Here is a 20,262-nt window from a genome sequence, read left to right on the forward strand (position 1 = left end):
TGAAAGTTACACAAATAAATGTCTGTCTGCTTCGATTTAGCTTTTGTACATTCTCCACCCTATGCCTAAGACGTTTTAAATAGATACATTTTACTTTAATTATTGACAGATGATTATATGAGGTATGATTCAGCTTTCTGAATGTGCTATGTGGCTATTTATTTTCTAAAGGCAGAGTGAACCTCTTTTAAACCTCCAATTTGTTCAAAATAACAAGTGAGAACAATAGCAGGGAATCAGTGCTCTAATTAGCATGTTAGTTCAGCACTGTGTCAAAACAGCACATGACTGTACATGAGCCAAGACATTCTGAATGTGTTTCAGAAAATCACATCAGTTTTGATCCAGGTTACCAACAAAAATACTTTTCTAGGATTGTGAGCAAATTCAGATGTAAAATGATCTGCAAAGGAATGACAATCATAAAACATTTTCAGTGACTAGGATTCTTAAGTGTAACTTAAGTTTAATTGCCCTGCTGTCCTGTGAACTCTGGCTCCCTGATAACTTTTTTTTAATGCTAATCATCAACATTAAAGCAAAATTATCCATAACAACCACATAAATTACTACAAGGATGACTGGTCACATGGTCAGCAAATGACAAAAACGACTGACTGTATGGAAGAAGCATATGTAATCTAAGTAGAAACATACATTTGTTAAACATTTCATTTATAACACTGGAATTTCATCATGTGTAATTACATTTTTTTTCTTTAAATTTTCTTGCAAAAATTTCTCTCCACCATTCCATTCCCCTATCCAATTTCTGCAGTCAATGAAATGTGAGTGCAATGTTTTCTAAAAATAGAGTCCTTTTAAATTTTAAACTAAAACTATTTCTTGGTATTTAGAAATCTAATACTGTGACCATATGTATCATTTTACCTCAAATAATATTTTTCTATCTTTTAAAATAATCTTAAATATCCCCTTTAATCAGTTGGCTGCTTACAGTTTTGCTGCATCGTCAACGTAACATTGATTGATTTGCTAAAATCTGCTTGACTTGATCTAGTGCTGATTGTCTTGGCTTGGGTCACCAGAAAGCCATCACATTTGCAGGCAAAGTCATAAATTCAATGTTTTAAAACATATGTTTCTAATGAGATTATGCATATTTCTTACATAGAGTGTATCAAAAATAATACCACAACTTCAAAGCAATAACTTACATATTATTTTTGGCACTTTTTTAATGTTCTGTAGAAGCTAATGGTGCTGCATGACTAATGCTGGCTTGTGCAGGAACAATATGTTGACACCTTGTTTTTTTTATTTACAGTATTTTATTTCATTCCTCTTTAACACTGCTATTGACTTCACATTACACAGAATGTTTTTTTTCTGACATTATGGCAATAGTTATCTTCAAGAAGAGAATATAAAAAAATACATAATATATGGTGAGGTTTGATAAAAACCAAATATGGTAATATTATGACCCAAATTTAAACCAGCATCACAGGAAAACAAAGGTGCATTCTCAGCAACAACAAAGTGGAAAACACTTACTGAAAACTGAAAACACTCTCTATAATAATGACTGGCCAAATCATTTGTTGTAGGACAAAGCATATGGAATCCATCACAAATAATAATGACCTTCTGATCAATTACTGGATGGGGTTTTAAACAGCCACTTTGCTGTGCTGCAGTGTCAACCTCAGCCTTTATAGGAACTATGGATTCACATGCAATTTTAGTTATTTTTGTCCTCTTCTATCCATATGAACAACAGTGTTATTTTCTATTGTTTGTGTAAAGTTATTGAATTAAGTCGCTATTGCAGCTACAGCAAGATAACAGGAAGCTGCAGCCTTTGCAAGCCTTTGCACTTTCTGTACATTCTGTATGTTAAATCAGACTGCATTGTTTTTAGCTATTGTTTAAGCTGCTTTAAAACTTTGGAAATGTTTACCAGTTCCAATAAGACAGATTGAAAATGGATGAGCCAAATATCTTGTTTACTGATAATCCTGCTTGAAGAAGTGAACATATGTTAAATTGTTATATGACTGACCACAAAAAGTGTTGTTCTACTGTTTTCTCTAGAAACATTAACAGAAGAAGGCAGGGCGAGCAAACGCACTGAATTGCCGCAGAGTCAATATTTAGCTCAGATGTGTGATAAAGGGCCTGTGTGAGAATGACATTCATGTACATCACCCAGCAAAAAAAATATGTGCAAAGTACTTGTCTTTCTTATGTGTTCTCATTCAAGAGTTCTTTTCAAAACAATACTAATGGCGTCCCCTCTGATTTCAGGTGAGTCTTTCACTGTTGCATGCCTTCCTTCACATCATCCTTAGGGCAAAAAACACTTGCTGCTCCTCAGCTGGTGAAGGTTGGCCTGCGGGCTATTCGCACCACATTGTATGTGTTTAGCCCTGGTGCATCAAAGCCTGGGGACAAGCCCTGATTATTAAAGACATAAAAGTTAAACAGCTGGCCATCTTGGGCTTCCAACGAGACTGAAGCCTTGCCCACTCTCAAAACACAAGGGTACTCTTTATCAAACACAACTCTGAAAACCCGCTCAACTAAGTAGTTAAGCTTTATTGTCCTGTACTTCTCTGGAATCAGCTCTTCGATCTGAGGTCCAAACTGCTGCATGATCAGAACTCCATCAGGTCCCACTTTGATCTCATAGAAAGTGATGTTGCTGTATGTGAAAAACCCAATGTAAGGCTCTGGATTTGGGGAAGCAACAAGAATCTTTTTGGCTTCCCTAAAGGCTTTCTCTATTGCTGGAACAATGTAGCTGTAGGCCTTTGTGACCACATCCTGCTTCTGAGGCCTGCTGCCCGCCATTAGGATTACCAGGCCGAGCTTCAGCCTGGGAACCAGGGAGAACGTGGCTGAGTAGCCGTCCAGATCACCATCTTTCCTCAACATCTCGTAGCCCATGAGGTCATTCACCTCCCAAGGGGTCCCAGTACGGTTTGCAAAGTAATCCTTATCACACCTAAAGAGTGGGTTCAACATGATCTTCAGAGAATCAGGCTCCAGCAGCTTACGGTGGTAGGCCCCCAGCAGCACCATGGCAAGTTTGGCCATGTCTGCAGGGGTGGAGAACATCTGACCTGAAGGTCGGTACCAGCCGAGATCATAGAGAGGAGCAGGCTTTCCGTTTGAGTAAACTCCCACAGCAAACTGGCTCTGTAACCCAGGGGTCAGTTCAAAACTGGTGTCTTCCATTCCTAATCGATCCAAGATGTTTTCTGTGACCCATCGTTGGTAGTCAACTCCAACCACTCTTTCAGACATCACATGAGCGAGTAGAGAGAATGCGAGGTTACTGTAGTGACACCTAGCAAAGGAAGCAAACCAAGTAAATTTAGAAGTGCTTTGAAAAGAACTGAAGCAATTAAACACTTTCTGTAAAAGAAAAATGAAATCCACAGAATGGATTGTGTTATGCTAGACATGATATGTCAAAGCAGATTTGTCCTGGTTTCAGATACATTTCCCAGTTGGAGATTTAATCATGACCAACTGAGATACAATTTTTCTGTTGACAACAACTGAAGAATTTCTTTACACAAGTATCCCTGCAAGGCTGCACAGTGGCGCAGTTGGTAGAGCTGTTGCCTTGCAGCAAGAAGGTTCTGGGTCCGATTCCCGGCCCCGGTCTTTTTGCATGGAGTTTGCATGTTCTCCCTGTGCATGTGTGGGTTTTCTACGGGAACTCCGGTTTCCTCCCATAGTCCAAAAACATGTCAGGTTAATTGGCCTCTCCAAATTGTCCCTAGGTATGAATGTGTGTGTGCATGGTTGTGTGTCTCTGTTGTCCTGCGACAGACTGGCGACCTGTCCAGGGTGTACCCCGCCTCTCGCCCGGAACGTCAGCTGGAGATAGGCACCAGCAACCCTCCTGACCCCACTGAGGGACAAGGGTGTAAAGAAAATGGATGGATGGATGGATGGAAGTATCCCTGCACTTATCCACTGTGCAGCAAATTAAAGAATTCAAATTTTAAGAATTAATTTGTGTTAGTATGTGAATTAGAACCGCAGGTCAGAGACATAAGAGTTAGCAACGTTTCACTCTGAACAATGAAACAAGCCTTACTTGGTTCCTGGATCTGCAACAAGAACATCATCTTGTAACAGATTGATTGCTGATTGCGTTTTGCCTTTCCAGAGTAAATTTGTAGCCCTCAGCCTCCTGGGCAGACCTGAAGCAGAACAAACAAAGCAGCATGGGATTGAAGAAAACAACCAAACTACTGGTTGATAGTAGCAAAGAAAAACATGTATTTCCAGGCATTAGGCACGGTTTCCATCTTCTTGCAGTGATTTTCCAAAATCACTCTTATTACATCAGAGTGTTTGTTTCACTTGTCTTAAAACAGCACTTCAGTGTTATGAGACAACCATATAGTTCTCTGAACGTGATTATTATGTTCACCCCTGATTCTTTGATGGCAAACTAAGGCACGTAATGATACTCAGAGACATGCGCTACTTTATTTTTTTCCTGATTTTTTTTTTTTCAGATTAACTCAATTACCTGAAGTATCACAAGCTGAAAAGACCTGAAAAGACCAAAAATGTGACTCTTCATGCACAACCAGGGCAATTCTAGTTTGCTGAAAAACATCATATGCTTTGCCTTTCTGAGGACAAGAAGCGGCATGGTTGCTGAAAAATGGCAAAGTGGTATTTGGAAAATACACAAGCAGCAGTTTTGTTTCACACGAAAGCAGTTTTCTTGTTGTCATGTTTTTGTTTTTTATAATCTGCTGAATCCACAAACCTGAGAGCTGGCTTGCCATCCTGCGCAGGGTGACAGAGGAGGAGCGAATTTGTACCTCTCCACTGTCTAGAAATATTAGGCCATCCGTCACGTATTTTAACTCAGAGTCTCGTGTTTTCCCCAGGGGGTTTTTTATCGTGAAATTTTCTACATATTTTTCCAGTGGATCATCTAAGGAGGCAATCTTTCCATCCTCCCACAGTTTGTAGAGCATCAGCGTTGGGAAAATCTTCGACAAGCTGGCAATTCTGAAAGACAGACAAGACGACATAGTGATTGGTTTTAAATCTAATGTAGAAGAGCCCTTTCTAGCACTAATCCATAGATTGTATTTACTCAAATTTTTTTGTGCTGTTTTTGAATTGAGGCCACATGTACTGACCTGAATGGCCTGACTGTATAGATGTGAGAAACGTCTAAAGATAATGGGCAAAATCTAAACATTGAACTGATACAGTGTCTTCCAAGAGTAATATATTGAACATCCAAACTCTTTTTATTAGGTAAATACATTTTTTAAAAACATGTTCAATAATTAATGTGGTGTTATATGTCATATGTAGAAAATGGTTAACACGTTTTGCGGTGAGAGCTACATTCATTCAGCTTTTGTCCCCCTTTCTGGATGTTTTACACACGTACTGCAAAATGTCTCTCATCCTTTTTTTCTGAGTCTTTCTCAGTGGACCTGCTTCATTGGCACTGAATCAAAACAAAGTTACGGTAATTTTGTATGAACTTTTCTGAAGAGTAATGTAATAAATAAAGAACAGAAACTAAACTGTTGATGATATTTGGGCTTTCACAACCACACACAAACTAAATATTGCATTTAATGAAAATGTTTATTCAAAACTCAAATGAATAAAAACAACAAAAACTTTAAAATGCCTAGCAGCTCTTTCCTCACATTCTTTTCTGCTTTTCTTTACTTTTATAGCTGCAACTTCACATTTAGAAAAACATTGCCTAGGCAACCATGTATGGAGCAAAACGCCAGCTGTGACAAAAGGCACAGCTGGCGTTTAGTGGAAAACTGTTTAAACTGATCATCAGTCCTTTCAGGAAAATGTGTGAATGATTTAGACAGAAGGTGTACTGATAAATCTTTTTCTACTTTTAAATGTTGTGTTTTTTTTAAAGGGTTAATTGGGTCCCATTTCACACACTGGGATGTGCTTTGGTTTGAATCGATCTGTGCCAAGGACCAGTGTGCAGTGAAGAAGGTCTTCATTCTCTTTAAATTGTCCTCCAATTTAGTGTGTGTGCGTAATACGAGGGGGTCAATAATCTCTTTAGCATTCTTCTACTCCTATTTCTAAACAGAAGCAGCAAAATTTTATACAGTATAAAAGCAACTTCTTGAAGAATGTTCTTGTTTAATGTAAATTCTTTTAAATAAACTGTTATCATGTTTGTGGGTTATTTAGATTGAAACTGTTTTTCTTCAGACAGTAGCTGGAAATATAGCTGAAGAGTTTGAGATATTGGATTGATCTTTCAAGGAGTGAGAGATTAAACTATCACGTTGTCATGCTGAAGAATGGTCTTAGCATGGGGATTTTCTGTCAGTATAACTCAACTTCATCTGTATTGATTTTAAAAGTTTTCTTTCTGAAGTTGTTTGATGTTGTACCTCATTTGCTCCCTAAGAGGTTTAAAGACATTTCTCACACATCTTCAGTTGTGTTTATGTTCTTTTGCAGTTGGAAAAGATATTTTGTATGGAACCCTTTTCATCACATAGCCAGTGCTACACAATAAATAAAGCATACAGAATCAAGCAGGTCTCCAGGGAAACATCTGTATCATCCTGACAGCCTAGGGAAGAGCTTATTCTAGGCCTGTAAACAGCATAATCTTAGGTTTTAGCTCAAAGCGCCACTCTCTGACTTAAAAAGATGTACTCAACGTCCTGTGTCTAAACTAGAGCCAAAGTCAGGAATTCACAAAAAGCACTATTAGCTTTTGATGATATGAGGATATGTAAACATGTATGGCAGTTTATTTTCAAAAATGATTCTGTTGAACCACATGTCAAAGGCATTGTCTGATTTCCATTGTGTTTATTTTCTGTCATTTTGTTTTGCTATTACTTTTGTGCAGTTTTAAGTTATTGAGGTGAACTTTGTGAGTTTTCGGTCATCAACAGAGAGGCACCAACAATTTTGACCATGCCTGTAAATACACTGAAAGCAAAAATGTGTTTCACGCTACACAAAAATGTATAATTATAATAACTGTTTTCATCCTCGCATATCCAAGCAAGCACCTTGTCCACACTCAAGGCACAAAGCTTGTTGATAGTATGAGTTTGACACTGTCAGGTCTGTTCCTTGTCTCTGTTACTGTTTGTGGAATCGAAGTACTGGATCTCAAGTCAAGGAGAGGAGGAGTGTCTGGTAGGGGGACATCAGGCTTTCATCTTTGATTTGTAGATGCTCTTGTTCTGTTAGCATCTTCAAAGCATGACCTTCAGCATCCATTGGAGGATTTGGCAGTCAGGTCTAAACAAAAGTTTATACCAAGCTTTCATTTTGTAAAGCTGTTGTACATATTTCATGAACAAAAGCTTTTTAAGCTTTGTTTTATTTCAGGTTCTTTCTTTTTTTTTACGTTCTTATATTTAGATGGGGGTTTTCAGTGTTCAGTGTTCAGATATTTTGGTTTCTTGCTCACAAGCTGTGGCAGTATGGAGTGGGAGATGAGAAGAAAAATTGGGGCCTCTTCTTTTGTAATCTGAGTCTAGAGAAAGAAAACTTCAACACATCTGCAAGAGGGTGTAAAGTGCAAGCTGTAATGGTTTGAAAGAGAAGGAATATCTTTGGAGAACAGGTCTTCTCTCTGTTTTATCAAAGGATCTTCTTCACAACCAAATCAACACAACCCAGTCGAGGCAACAAATACTACACATTTCAAAACAAGAGCACATGAACATAGCAAGGGAAACCAAGGCCTATTGTGCCCACACGACTCCTGTCATTCTGATGCTGGGGGAACAAATTCCTTTAGGGATAAATACCTTGGTACCACAACTGGCAAGGATAAATAAATAAACTTGGATTAACAAAATAAGCTCCCCATCATTTATTCTGCTTTTATTTCCTGCATACTTTTATTTATCTGATGGAGCATTTACCAATCAGTTCTTAATAACAGTATTTATTTATTTCGTTTTTAATGAAACGTCTCTTCACATGTCTGTGCCTCAACATGAGGTGTTCAGATATTTTGGTTTCTTGCTCATGGGCTTTTGCAGTAAGGAGAGGGAGATGAAAAGACAAATTGGGGCCTCTTCTGCTGCAATCTGGCCATTTCTCTGAGCTGTCATGGTGACGAAAGAGTAGAGCAAAAAAGAAAAGCTCTTGATATTTGATCCATTTTGTCATCCATTTAGGCTCACCTCTGGTCATGAGATGTGGATCATTACCAGAAGAATAAGAACTCATTCTTTTAGTTACTGATAATTAACTTCTTCCATATGGTGGCCATACTTAACCTTAGAGATCGAGCTTCTCATCTCAGGGAAGCACAAGACATAAATAATAGAATCTGTTATGTCTGTTTAATGCAGGAGTGTTGAAAGTGGTTCTGATTTAAGTTTCAACTCTTAAACGTTCTGATCAAAGAAATTTTGAAATAGTATCGACATATTATGATGTTACCATGAGACACAATTTGACTGATAGTTTGCAGCAACACAGAACAATTAGGTATAGCACTGCTCTATTCTACATACTCTGTTTACTCAATGCAATGTCAGTGAAGACATTTACAACTTTCTAAGGAAGACATGTTAATAAGGACGCTGCTGGGAGAGAAACATAACATCTAAACAATTCACTGCAGACCAAGCCATGGCCCTTTGTCAGGACAGTGTTGTGTAAGACCTGCTCATGGCCTTAGCCACTGACTCAGCCTCCAAAGTCTCCAAAATTGCAGTTTTTATCAAGCATTGTGCCCGTCAGAGTTTTGTTAACACAATAGAAACCAATATGGTTGAACTACAAAGAGACCTGAATGCACATGCTGAATTGCCTTTTGGGGCAGCTGTGGGCAGATCACTTCTTTGCTGCTTGAATAATGGGTATTGATTGCTCTGGAGAGGGAACAACTCATCTGGGGCGAACACGAGATAACATTTTCCTGTGTATTTTAAAAAGATCACTGTGGTGCAGACCATTAAAAATAAATAAATAAATAAAAAGATTTACTTTTTCCTTTTCTGTTATGTAAGATTTAAACTATTTTTTTTATTAGGCAGGACATATTATGTTTTGTTATTTTACTGATTAGACAGCACCCTCGGGCACCTTTTAATTAAACTGCAAGTTGAATCAATCGTTTGTTCTGCTTTTATAAACACATTTTATTTTAATTCCTTCTTAAAGTGTGGTTAATTTATATTTGTGTTTTGGACTTAATGCTCTTTAATTAGCCCTATTGGCCCTTAAATAGGAAGGATTACTGACAAGTGAAATGTCAGTATTTAGAGCAATCATCACAATATAAGTATACACGTTATACATTTAACAGAAAAATAAGGTTCTTAAAAGTAGAAATATTGTAAGTTGTGTTTCCATGCAGAACCAACCTGTAGATTGTGTATTCACTGGGTGGGCCTGACAGAGGATCACTGGCATTCCTCTTTCCAAAGTTGCCAGTCCACAAAACTGTATCGTTTAAGATCACAATGGCAGACAGAGCAGGAAGGCTGATGGGGTTGATGCTTTGGCGAAACAAAACATCCACCTGTAACAAAGAAAATCAGTTTATAAATATTTTTACAAAATAACTGAATATACATCTGGACTGAAAATCAATTTCCCTGTTTCCTTTGGTAATAGTATTCATTTCAATTAAATGTCTCTCACTTTATGGTGAGCATGGCAGCACACCAGGCTGAGGCCCCGCAACTGCATGAAATCACTCATATTGATGCTATTTATAGTGTCTTGGTGAGATTCCCTCCTATTGTGCCTGTTAGACTGTGAGAGATTTGAACATGCATTAAACTTCCACAGTAAGTTTTTGGTGGTTCATTATCACAGGGGCAGAATATCAGAGTTGTGAATGGGACATAGGAGAGGTTGATGAAAGCAAACAGGAATAAATTCATCAGGTTTGACGTCGTTTGATGTCTTGCCTGGTCAAAAAAGTGAGTAACTTGTAGTATAATGGAATGTCATGCATTTTGTTAGAGCTCTTTAAAGGTAGAGTTTCAAAGGTTAGACAAGAACTTGATTGTTGCTTAACTGAATTGGGATCTAAATTCAGCTTTCACAGTGATGTTTCATAGGAAATTTGCACAAAAACCTCCTTTGTCTTGTGACAAGGTCAAGGACATTTGCTAAAACAGAAATCATATGTCTCTTACATACAGAGGTTGGTACTAGAAATCATGAGATCTTGTATCTCCTACCTGTTCCTTTTTGAAAAAATGTAGTAAATTATCTAATGAACAGAAAATAGTCATGATTTATTTAGCTTGGCAGCATCGGTATTGCCTTGACAGTGAAGGAGGTTTTCCAGATTTGCTCCAATTAGAACATGTCTAAGTGAGTTATGGAGCTTGTGGAGATGGAAGAAGATTCTTAAATGTGTGGCATTGTTGTATTTTGTAGTCAGAATGAAAATCCTTGCAAATAAATTCAACAACTCTCTCTCAGCCACGTGCACAAAAACATCACTATCACTGCACAAGATCCTCCCTCTCAGAAGCCGTTTTCCACTCTGTGAATCATTTTGACTCTAAAACTATTGGTGCCTGATATAGATTTAATTATCCTAATTTGTTTGGCTGTTATCAAATCAGTCATGCCCATATGACGTCTAACCAATGAAAACCGGAAGTAGAGGATTGAGTCTGCTGGCTAGTGCTATATGTTGCATCACTTAATAAAATGAATGCTCCAAGTAAATTAAATAATGCCCAACTTTTTGTTCATTAAAAACTCCTAATCCAATAAACCCAATTCCAACAAGAGCTAATTTAATTGTCTGACCTCATGCTAGGCTTCCCATCATTCCAAAAGGATTCTTATACGCACTTGCAAAATGTAAGTGCATATAAACTTTACAATTGTTGACTGTGTGGTATCTTCTATGACAATATTTTTGTGTTTTTATGATGTAAAGCACTTTGAAGGGCCTTGTTCCTGAAATGTGCTATAGAAATAAACTTGATCGATTGATTAAAACTTGATTATGTTCAATGCTCTGAAGAGATGTGGAGAGGAAGGTTGATCCAAACAATGTTTTGCTTTATTTTGTAAAGCAAAACAAACAAACAACAAAAACATTATCAATAAAATATTAGCTACTTTTTGCTTTAGGATGCATGTTAGGTAATGAAACAAAAAACTTGTAAATCATAAAATGTTTTAGGTAAGACTCTAAGTATGTCTGTGGAAAAATAAGCAAATTAAAATTAACACTTCTTACAGATTGAAAAGGTACAATTCAAATTCAAATATTAAATGGCTGCTGAGATTTAACACACAAGGACAAATGTGATGACAATGTTTGTCTGCTCCTTTACTTAATGCAGTTAAGCTTTTACTACTAATGTGCATGTACTTTATTCTGTCATCAGATGTTAAAGTGCTTCTTTCTGCAGCCCACAACGCAACCTTTTGCTCCAATGAACTGATTTTTTTTTCCATTTGCTGTTTCTTTAATCTCCTTCTGTGGAATAAAACAACATTTGGTGTGAAGGATTATCCATGCAGCCTCTCAGTTTACTCATTTTTGAGTGAGCATGATGGTGAAATAACTGCAAACTGTCCTTGCGTGGTTAACTTTTCTGACCTTTTCCAGGGCTTCTTTCAGACTGGGGATAGGATGCTCCAAAGGGAGCGGCTCAGGAAAGCGGGGACACATCATCTCTGAATTGGCATTACGACCCATCTCTTCATCTGATTGATGGATGAGAAAGGAGGAAAGAGAGGGAAAAATAAATGTCAGATAAAGCCTACTGGGAGACAGGTTTGTTATATGTAAATCCCACTTGATATTTGATAGAATACAGTGCCCAGGGCGCAATGGTGGGGATGATGGGGTTTAATTGGATGACTGAGCGTTTCATTTAATTATCTCTGCTTTCTAACGAATCCTCTTGATCTTACAAGGTACATTTAGACACGATGTGCTCTATGCAACTCCCTGATGAAAGAAGATGTGACCTGCTTTTGCTCTTAACACTGATAATTCAGCACATATCACTGTAGCCTCTGGCCACCTATCTACCTGATATTGTAAACTCACATCACAAAAAAATAATAAAATAAAGTTTTTGAACAAAAATCCTCATCTTCCAGTGTAAGACAGTGCTTTCTTTTAGTGAGATTTCTAATCTTATACATACACGTGACAATACGTTAAAAAATAGGGTGTTTTTGTGTTTTTATACTTTTGTTGAAGAGTTGCATAACTTAAAGCCTGGTAAGGTGATATAATAACAAAAATGTAGTGTAACAGTTTTAGTATTTACATATTTAAATGTTGTGTAAATTAAAATACATTCTTGATGATGAATTATTTACTGCATATCCCAATTTTGAACCTGTTATTTGGTCTTCACAAACAAAGTAATGTACAACTTTGATAATTGTTGTAGTGATTTAAAATCTTTATGTGGAATATTAGGCTATTATTAGGCTATAAACTGTGCCCAGTTTCACTGATGGCACTAATCTTGTGTAGTTTAAAATATTAACATATTTTAATAACATGTATTTTAGTTAGAATAAGAAACAATTGAGAATCAAACAATGACAGGAGGCAAAAAGTTTTGGTTCTTGAGAATTTATGTCTGAAGTAACAAGACTAAATATTACTTAATTATTTAGGATTTAGATAATACATACTACATAATTCAATAGTGTTACATGAGTATTTATTGTTATTTTCACTTGAAATAAGAAGTTAATTTGTTATAGTTAGCTAAGCACTTTGAATTGACTTGTTGCTGGAAATTTGCTAAATAAATAAAATTACTTTGCTTTACCTTTACTTTATACATTTAAAAACTAATTCTTATCAGCTACTCTTAGACCTATTAGAAGTAAAGACATAAAACAGCAATGCTGTATAAACTAAAGTTTTCATGTTTACTTAAACTTTCAACATAGAATGAAAAATGAAAATCAGAAATGCTAAATCTTGTGCACCTTTGACTTAGAAATCTAGCCTTTTGACACAGTTTTTCAGATTTTTTTACAGATTTTTTTTACAGATTTGTTTCTATTAATTATCAACTGAGATACATTTAGATGAGCAACAAAACTATAGATGGAATTGTGAATAAAAGAAACAACTTGAGAATGTTTCTTTAATTTATTGAGTTAAGTGGATGACCTTTGTTAGTTCTGCTTTGCAGCTCTGTGTTAATGAACTAAGCCAGTTTCACATAGATTTTTGATAATAATTTTACAAAAAGAACTGATAATAAGTAAAATGCTTGCGTGTCAATTACTGATAAGATAATTATAAAGTCTCATCTTTTATCATTCCAACTAAAGAAAAGCAAATGTATTGAAATCATAGACTTACCCCATCAAATGTTTGTTCATTTGGAACCAAATAATAAATAAACTTTATAATGTTTTCTGACTTCATGTCTTTATAGATAAACCTTTACCTTTTTATTTAATCTGGTCGTCTGCAGGTTGTTTACATGTTTCAGTTTCTGCCTTTGTTTAAAATGCTGCCATCCACTTTTCCACTTTTAAAGAATGTAAAGATCCTGACATTTAACGCCAGTTTCACAGCCTGTTGTCTTATCTTTCAATCAAGCACTCACAAAAGATGCATGATAAAAAGCAAAAATATTGTACGTTTCAGACCTTGTGGCACAGCACAAGGTCTGAAAATAACATATTTTCAAAAGAATATAAAATGGGTAGCCTTTCAAGGTCAAGAATGAAAATTGGCTTCATGACTTCTGAGGAATGTCACATTGTCAAAATGTTGCTTAGCAAAGTTTCAAACACTTAATTATAGAACTTGCTTAAAATTTTTATTTGAGCCAGGAAACTAAAACAAAAGTAAAGAAAAAAAATGAAGCCTGACCTTCATGCTCTAAATACCCCCAATTTTAAGAATGTTTGTGTGGGTTTGAGTAGCAAAAAACTTTTGCTGAGAAACCAGGTGACCCCAAAACTCATGAGTAGTTTAGAGGTTTAACCTTACAAAAGTAAGCGTATCACTAAAATATGTGAGGTAAATTTATACTTTATTTCAGTTTAAATGCAGACTAACTTAATAATAAGTTACTAATTGTTGTTAACAAGTCAAGCAATAATTAGTCAAGCTGTATGGTTACTTTATTGCGTTACAAAACATCATAAATTAACATCAGTAATAATTTAGCAAGTAACTGAAACAAAATTGAATGACATTGCAGGAAACTAATATCCTCCATCACATTTTTAATAACTAATACTACTATATGTATGTAACCTACTAATGTAAATATTAAACTTGTGAAGTCCTAGGTACCTCGTTAAAAACCTTTTAAGGTACCATAAAAAATGATAAAAATCCTAACAATCCATTTAGAATACATTCAATATGAAGCTGATCCACTTTAAAACATTAATGACAAATATTTGAGTGAACAAAGCTTCACATTAAATACCCATTACCTAACACCATGACTGTAGCTCTTACCTGGCTTAAGTTTTGGCAGCTGATATTGCCAAAGGAAACAGCCTGTCATCACAAGAGACAGAAGGAGGAAGAAGAGCAAACCCAAATGGGCCAACTTCACCTTCATCTTCTTGGTTTTTGAGAGTCCTTCGAATGTAACACTGGGAAGTGCTGAGGGAGCGGGAGGAGTAGCCACAACTGGAGTTGTCTTACAGAACAGAAAGAAAAAGCAGATACAGAACAACACGTTAGCTCCGAATGTGTGACTTTTTTTTTTTTAATCTTCAGCCATTAACAGAGCTTTATCTATCTGCAGTTTTTAGCCTTCAACAAGATGCTTTGCTCCCTGAGGATTCAGGTGTAAAAGTTATCAGATATTCTTGTCAGACTGTTAAATGAAAGTAGTTCCTGTTGGACTTAGTAGAACTCACCACCTGATGCTTCGGAGGCCAGACCAGAGCAGGATTACCACAGAGAGAAATCTTCTTAACCCTCAAATAACATCAGAAATTTTCACTCAGTCATCCCTGTCATGTTCGCAATTTCTACTGTCGGAAGGCAGTAAATGGTTTCCCATGGAGGTTTTTCTGAGCAAGAGAAAGGCACAGACATGGACTCTCATCTCTGATTTTTACTAACTACGCTGTAATCCTGCACCATAGCCGCTGCCGTTCCTCACAATTCAATTTCCTCTCTAGCGTCCATAGGCTGTTGACATCATAATCCCCAGATTTACTCCACCAAAGCGGCCGGGGAAGTCTTAATCTCTAATCCCCATGAATCAATTCACTCTAGTCAAGCTTTGCCTTGTGGAACCCAACAGTAACTTCAGCTGAGATGGTAACCACTCAGGCCAGTGTGAGTTTTGATGGGGGTGTCAGGATGAACCTGTTTGCTGAAGCATATTCTGAAAAGTACAATCACTTGGCTTCAACAAAATGAGGTCAGCTGGATTATGCAATTTGGGAACCCAGAGGGAATTCAGAAAATGACTAAAGAAAACATGTGCTTCAATTCTTAAAGGCTGTCACTGACAGCTGTAACTACCATGCAAACTGTTCCACAGCTACAATATTCTAATAACATGTTATGGTTTGATTCGCCATTGTAATTTTATGATATATCTGTGATGGATTTTCAACTGAATATGATTCATTACTTAATTTCATTGTTTTGTTTTGTTTTGTTTTATCTCATCTGAGGGAGAAAAGTTTCAAGTAAAAAATATGAGTAGCCTATAAATAATTGTATTTACTGTTTACTTTTTATTTGCAGCCTTAATAAGACTAAGACATCTTACACACCAATGTGTAAGATGTTTTTCATATCCATAAATGCACTTTGGATTATGTGCAACTATTTATTTGTGCACCAAAAGCTTTAAATATTGTTTCAGAAAGAGCAAATTGTAAATACTTCCTTGTTCAGGTATTTTCAAAGAAAATGGTGTTCCAAGATCTATCCTACTCTCACTAGCAGTAGTGAAAGTAGGATGCTTTACTTGCTTTGTGCTGAGAAACTGAATGTAGCTAAACTTTCTCCAACTTTTTTATATATTTGCAAATCATTTGTGACATTGGTGCCAGATGACCTTGTTTTGGTTTCAGTCCAGTTCCAGAGACCAGTCTTTCATCAGTCAAACTATCAGATTTACCCCGAGAAAGTCGACTTCCCGAAACACCCCAGCAGTAAATATTGACTGGTAAGTCAGCATGGAGTGGAAATTCATTTGCCTAATGCTACCTCGATGAAAATTGATAGGTCACCATAAATCTGTGTTTGTGTTTCACATGCTGCACCCTGTGAAAGTACCCATCCCTGAAACATTGTTTTCTCCATATGACAACAAAAACCATTTATGTGTTTTATTCATAATTTATGTGGTAGTCCAGTATAAAATAGAGTATTGCTGTATGGTGAAAGGAAATGTATGCAAAGGTTGTCTTTTCGTTTGTTATTTTTTTTGTAATTTTTACAAACAAAACTCTTATAAATAGGGAATGCATGTACATTATAACCTACCCAAGTACTCTTTACACCTCCTTTAGGGAATCTTTGCGCATCTAGAGACTTGCTTGTTCACTCTTCTTTGCAAAATCACTCAAACTTAGACACATTTGGATCGTTTGAAAACTATAATCAAAACTTGCTATAGATTCTCAGTTGGATTTAGGTGTGGATTTTGACAAGATCAATCTAACCCAAAAAAAATGTTTGGGGAAGGTAAAATTGTGCTCCAATTTCATATTTTATGCAGCATCTAACAGACTTTCTTCCACAATTTTCTTATGTAAAGCTCAGTCTTTCCATCAATACCACATATCACCGCTGGGATGTTTTTTTTTATTTTTTTTAATTTTGTTTTGTTTTCAGTTTGTTGTGGAGTTTTTCTCTCTTCAAAACATTTTCCATCAAAGTGTCATCTAAACTGCAACAAGACTGTGTAGCTGCAGAGAGTTTAGTTTTTGTCTGAACTAACCAAAGCATCCTGTTCCACAATTTGTGTTGCAAAATTTAAACTAGAGTTTGTAGGCTTCTTTTAAAAAGACTTTCCACTTGACCCCCTTCAATAAAGGTCATGTTTAAAGTGTCACAACAAACAGATTATCCCAACTGATCTGTGCATCCAGAGTTATCCTGGTTGATATTTGCTGGTTGTTCTACTTGACAGACTGTTTCTGTTAACTCTTTCCTTTGTCTTGAGAATGAAAAGTCAAGATTTATTATTCGTTCAACAACTGTTCCAGAAATGCTGTAATAGCTCTGTAACTTATTTTACAGACAAATGTGTGACAAAGTACGGTATAAAACTGCAACAGTGCCTCCTAGTGCCACAATATACGGCAGTCACAGAATATAGTGTTAAACCTCTTCACATTCTGTGGGCAATGTAGAAGGTGAGAGAAAGACTGACCTAGTATACATTAAATTCTTGGCCATAAGAATTACACCTAATACAAAATAATTCAAACAAAGTGTGTCATGAATATGTGTGTATGTATTTCGTCTTAGGTCCATTTCCATACTCTGCAGAGCTTAGTCTGATACCCCCATCCTCTGTGCCCACTGTTTCCTCTATCTGCAACTACTGTTGATCTACCTGGTAAGTTAGCAGAAAATCAGAGGACCACTTGCTTTTAAAGAGAACTTTTCCTTCTTTAAAAGGCATGATGATTGAAGTTTTCATTATCACTATGCCTACAGATAGTCAATGGGGAAAAAAAGTCAAGTGGAGCTCGCTGACTTATTCATGAATTATGGATGCTTTTTCTTTTGTTTTTACAGCAAATTATTTTTCCGCAAGTCCTACAAACAGGGACAGTACGGTTAGGCCCACATAGGAGCAGTACTGAAAGAGTAATTGTAATTGCTCATTTACACTAATTCAGTATTTCCTTGATATTTTATTGTTTAAATTTAGTCTTATTTTGTGTAATTCTACTTTTATGTTTCCAAGTTATTTTGTCTGCTCTATTTGCACTGAACATTATTTTTCAACATTGCTGTTGCAGTTTTTTGGTGCCAAAGATAATAAACCAGATGATATTTTTACTGTAAATGCACTGTATAGTTTTTTTTTGTTACTTGTGGTACCACTAGGATACATATAGGATACAATGTAAACAGCACTGTGAGAGATGTAATGAGTGTATAGCAGGTGTGCAAATGATCTAATTGTCAGACTGTTTAGTGCAGTAATCCACGCTATTAGTAGAGATACAGGGTCCCAAAACCAACTTACACCCTTTGGAGAGTTGGACCATCCCTTTGCTTACCTCTAAAAGGCTGCTTTTAATTTAAATAATAAATTGCAATTTCTAGCCATTTGCTACCAGAACCTAATACACCTATGTTCAATCAATGGCCATTTTCTTGGTTTACTAAATAACTGAATTTTTAATGCCTGAAATAGTGGGTCCAGTGCTCACTCACTTGGTTGTTGGTTATTAAGTGACTTGGTGTGATGCAGGACGTGTGAAAATAAGCACTCTGATCCCGGTTGTGTAATCTGCGCAGGGAGAGCAGCATCTGGCCCATTTTACCAAAACATCACTTCCAACTACCAGAGCACTAATCATTGCAGAGGTTTAATGTGTCTTTACCTTAAGGCAGAGTTAGTGCATTACCACTTAAGTTGTACATCTGTTTGTGTGGAGGATTGTATGGATTTGTGTGTGGACATGAAGTTCATTTAGTGTTGGTTTTTACCTGTGTTTGAACCCCATCCAGTGAGGTTTGCTGTAGAACTTTACTCCCCGCCTTACCCATCTTGAAAAGGGAGAAGCTGTTAGATGAAAGGCAAAAACAGCTTTTCAGTCATCAGCACCAGCAGCACAAGCTTGGAAGCTCTTATTCCTATCTGGTATGAATGAGCAAGCTAGCCACAATGCTTTTGCATCATTTTGTATGTTTACTCTTTTTTGCAATGTTATTTATTTGATAGTATTAGCTCATCTATTTGCCAAAATAGCAAGCAAACAGTTTACCACACTCAGCAATGAATTATACACAATGCTTTTGAGATTGCTGCGTTTTCTAATACTATAACAAAAAAAACAACAAAAAAAAATCAAATCAAAAAAACCTTTTTATCTTTTAATTAGGGTGCGTGTTTTTTTTTATTTTTTATCTTTTGTTAAGCAGTTGCAGATCGGATGGTTTTGTTGCTGAACACAATACCACATAACACACCCTGGCTCTTTTTTTTTTTTTTTTGCTCAACAGCTGAATTCACAAAAACACTTTGAAGATAATGTGTACCAAATGTCATCATGTCAGTTTCAACAGTGGGCTTTAAAACATTCTTATGCACTTCTTTCTTAAGATAATCTGATGCCCTGCTGAGATTATATATGTAATTTCTTTGGTTATCTTTTTTTTTTTTACAATTTGAGAACCACAGATTTGTGTATTTTTAAAAGGTGCTTTGTGATAAAAAAAAAAAATTACAAATCTTGGGAAGTACACCAACCAGTAAATATTCCTTCATATCAAGACAATTAGTTTTGAAATGCCTAACGTTCAGACATAAATGTGATAGAAAATCATTGGAGTCCCTTCAAAAGGGCTGGGGACAACATTTTATTCACAAATCTTATCTATTTAGAAAAGTTTTGCAAGACAGAGTGGATAACTACAGATATGACATGTATTAATAGACTAATGCCGAAAAGACATAAATGTCAGATTTCAATTAAAATTTATAATATACAAATGTCAAATCATATGGTAAAAACATAGTATTTATCATGGTTTTCATTTTATGTCACAAAACCCTGCCATTTTGACAAACTGTCAGAAACAATGTATTTTTAATCTACCAATGGTAGCTGAGTTGCAGAATTTCTCTTTTAGTATAAAGACAGTTTTCGCTCAGATGCCACAGTAGTTGACAAACCATTTATGATGCAAGTTACATGGAAGGTGAAGAGATAAACAACACCAGCTGCATGTTGAGATTACCATTCCTGTTATAAAGGTCAGAAATACATCAAGAAACTGCTGCTTTTTTGATGTGTGTGGTTGTAAGCTCATCCTTAATGCCTTTGAACTAATTATTAATCAGAAAGACCTGACATTTCTGTTTTAAAGAAAGGTGATGTGGCTGAGGGTTAATTATTCCTAAATGACTTCACCTTTACTAACATGCAATTTTAAGAGCATTTAAATTTCATCTGAGACTAACTGTGCTGAAAAGACACTAAATTTTAAAATCAATCATGAAACAGTCCATACAATTTAGAGCTTGGCTAGTTCTGAGTCCATTGTTCGTCAAAGTATTGAACTGCAATTCATCTTAACTCCCTGGTTAAAAAATAAATAAAAAATCTATTTCTTCGTCGACA

General features: G+C 36.1%; 1 protein-coding gene across 3 annotated transcripts in view; it reads right to left on the bottom strand.

Annotated features, from left to right (window-relative positions):
• Window positions 1–1,274: 1,274 nt before the first annotated feature.
• lactbl1b (lactamase, beta-like 1b) overlaps window positions 1,275–20,262 on the bottom strand; it is a 23,515-nt gene continuing 4,527 nt past the window's right edge. Inside the window, exons 2-8 of one of the 3 annotated variants that reach the window (XM_007547014.2) lie at window positions 18,626–18,701; window positions 14,438–14,624; window positions 11,576–11,682; window positions 9,360–9,517; window positions 4,766–5,013; window positions 4,079–4,184; window positions 1,275–3,316 (exon numbers count right to left, since the gene is read on the bottom strand). In XM_007547014.2, the coding sequence (XP_007547076.1) occupies window positions 2,338–3,316; window positions 4,079–4,184; window positions 4,766–5,013; window positions 9,360–9,517; window positions 11,576–11,682; window positions 14,438–14,624; window positions 18,626–18,685 (1,845 nt within the window). In that variant the 5' untranslated portion in view covers window positions 18,686–18,701 and the 3' untranslated portion in view covers window positions 1,275–2,337. Of the gene's footprint in view, window positions 3,317–4,078; window positions 4,185–4,765; window positions 5,014–9,359; window positions 9,518–11,575; window positions 11,683–14,437; window positions 14,625–14,847; window positions 15,210–18,625; window positions 18,702–20,262 lie in introns of those variants that run through there. The other 2 variants (XM_016668936.1, XM_007547015.2) reach the window with 2 other exon arrangements.

This window comes from Poecilia formosa, unplaced genomic scaffold (assembly GCF_000485575.1).
Source record: "Poecilia formosa unplaced genomic scaffold, Poecilia_formosa-5.1.2 Scaffold18, whole genome shotgun sequence".
NCBI classification, from domain to species: Eukaryota; Metazoa; Chordata; class Actinopteri; order Cyprinodontiformes; family Poeciliidae; genus Poecilia; species Poecilia formosa.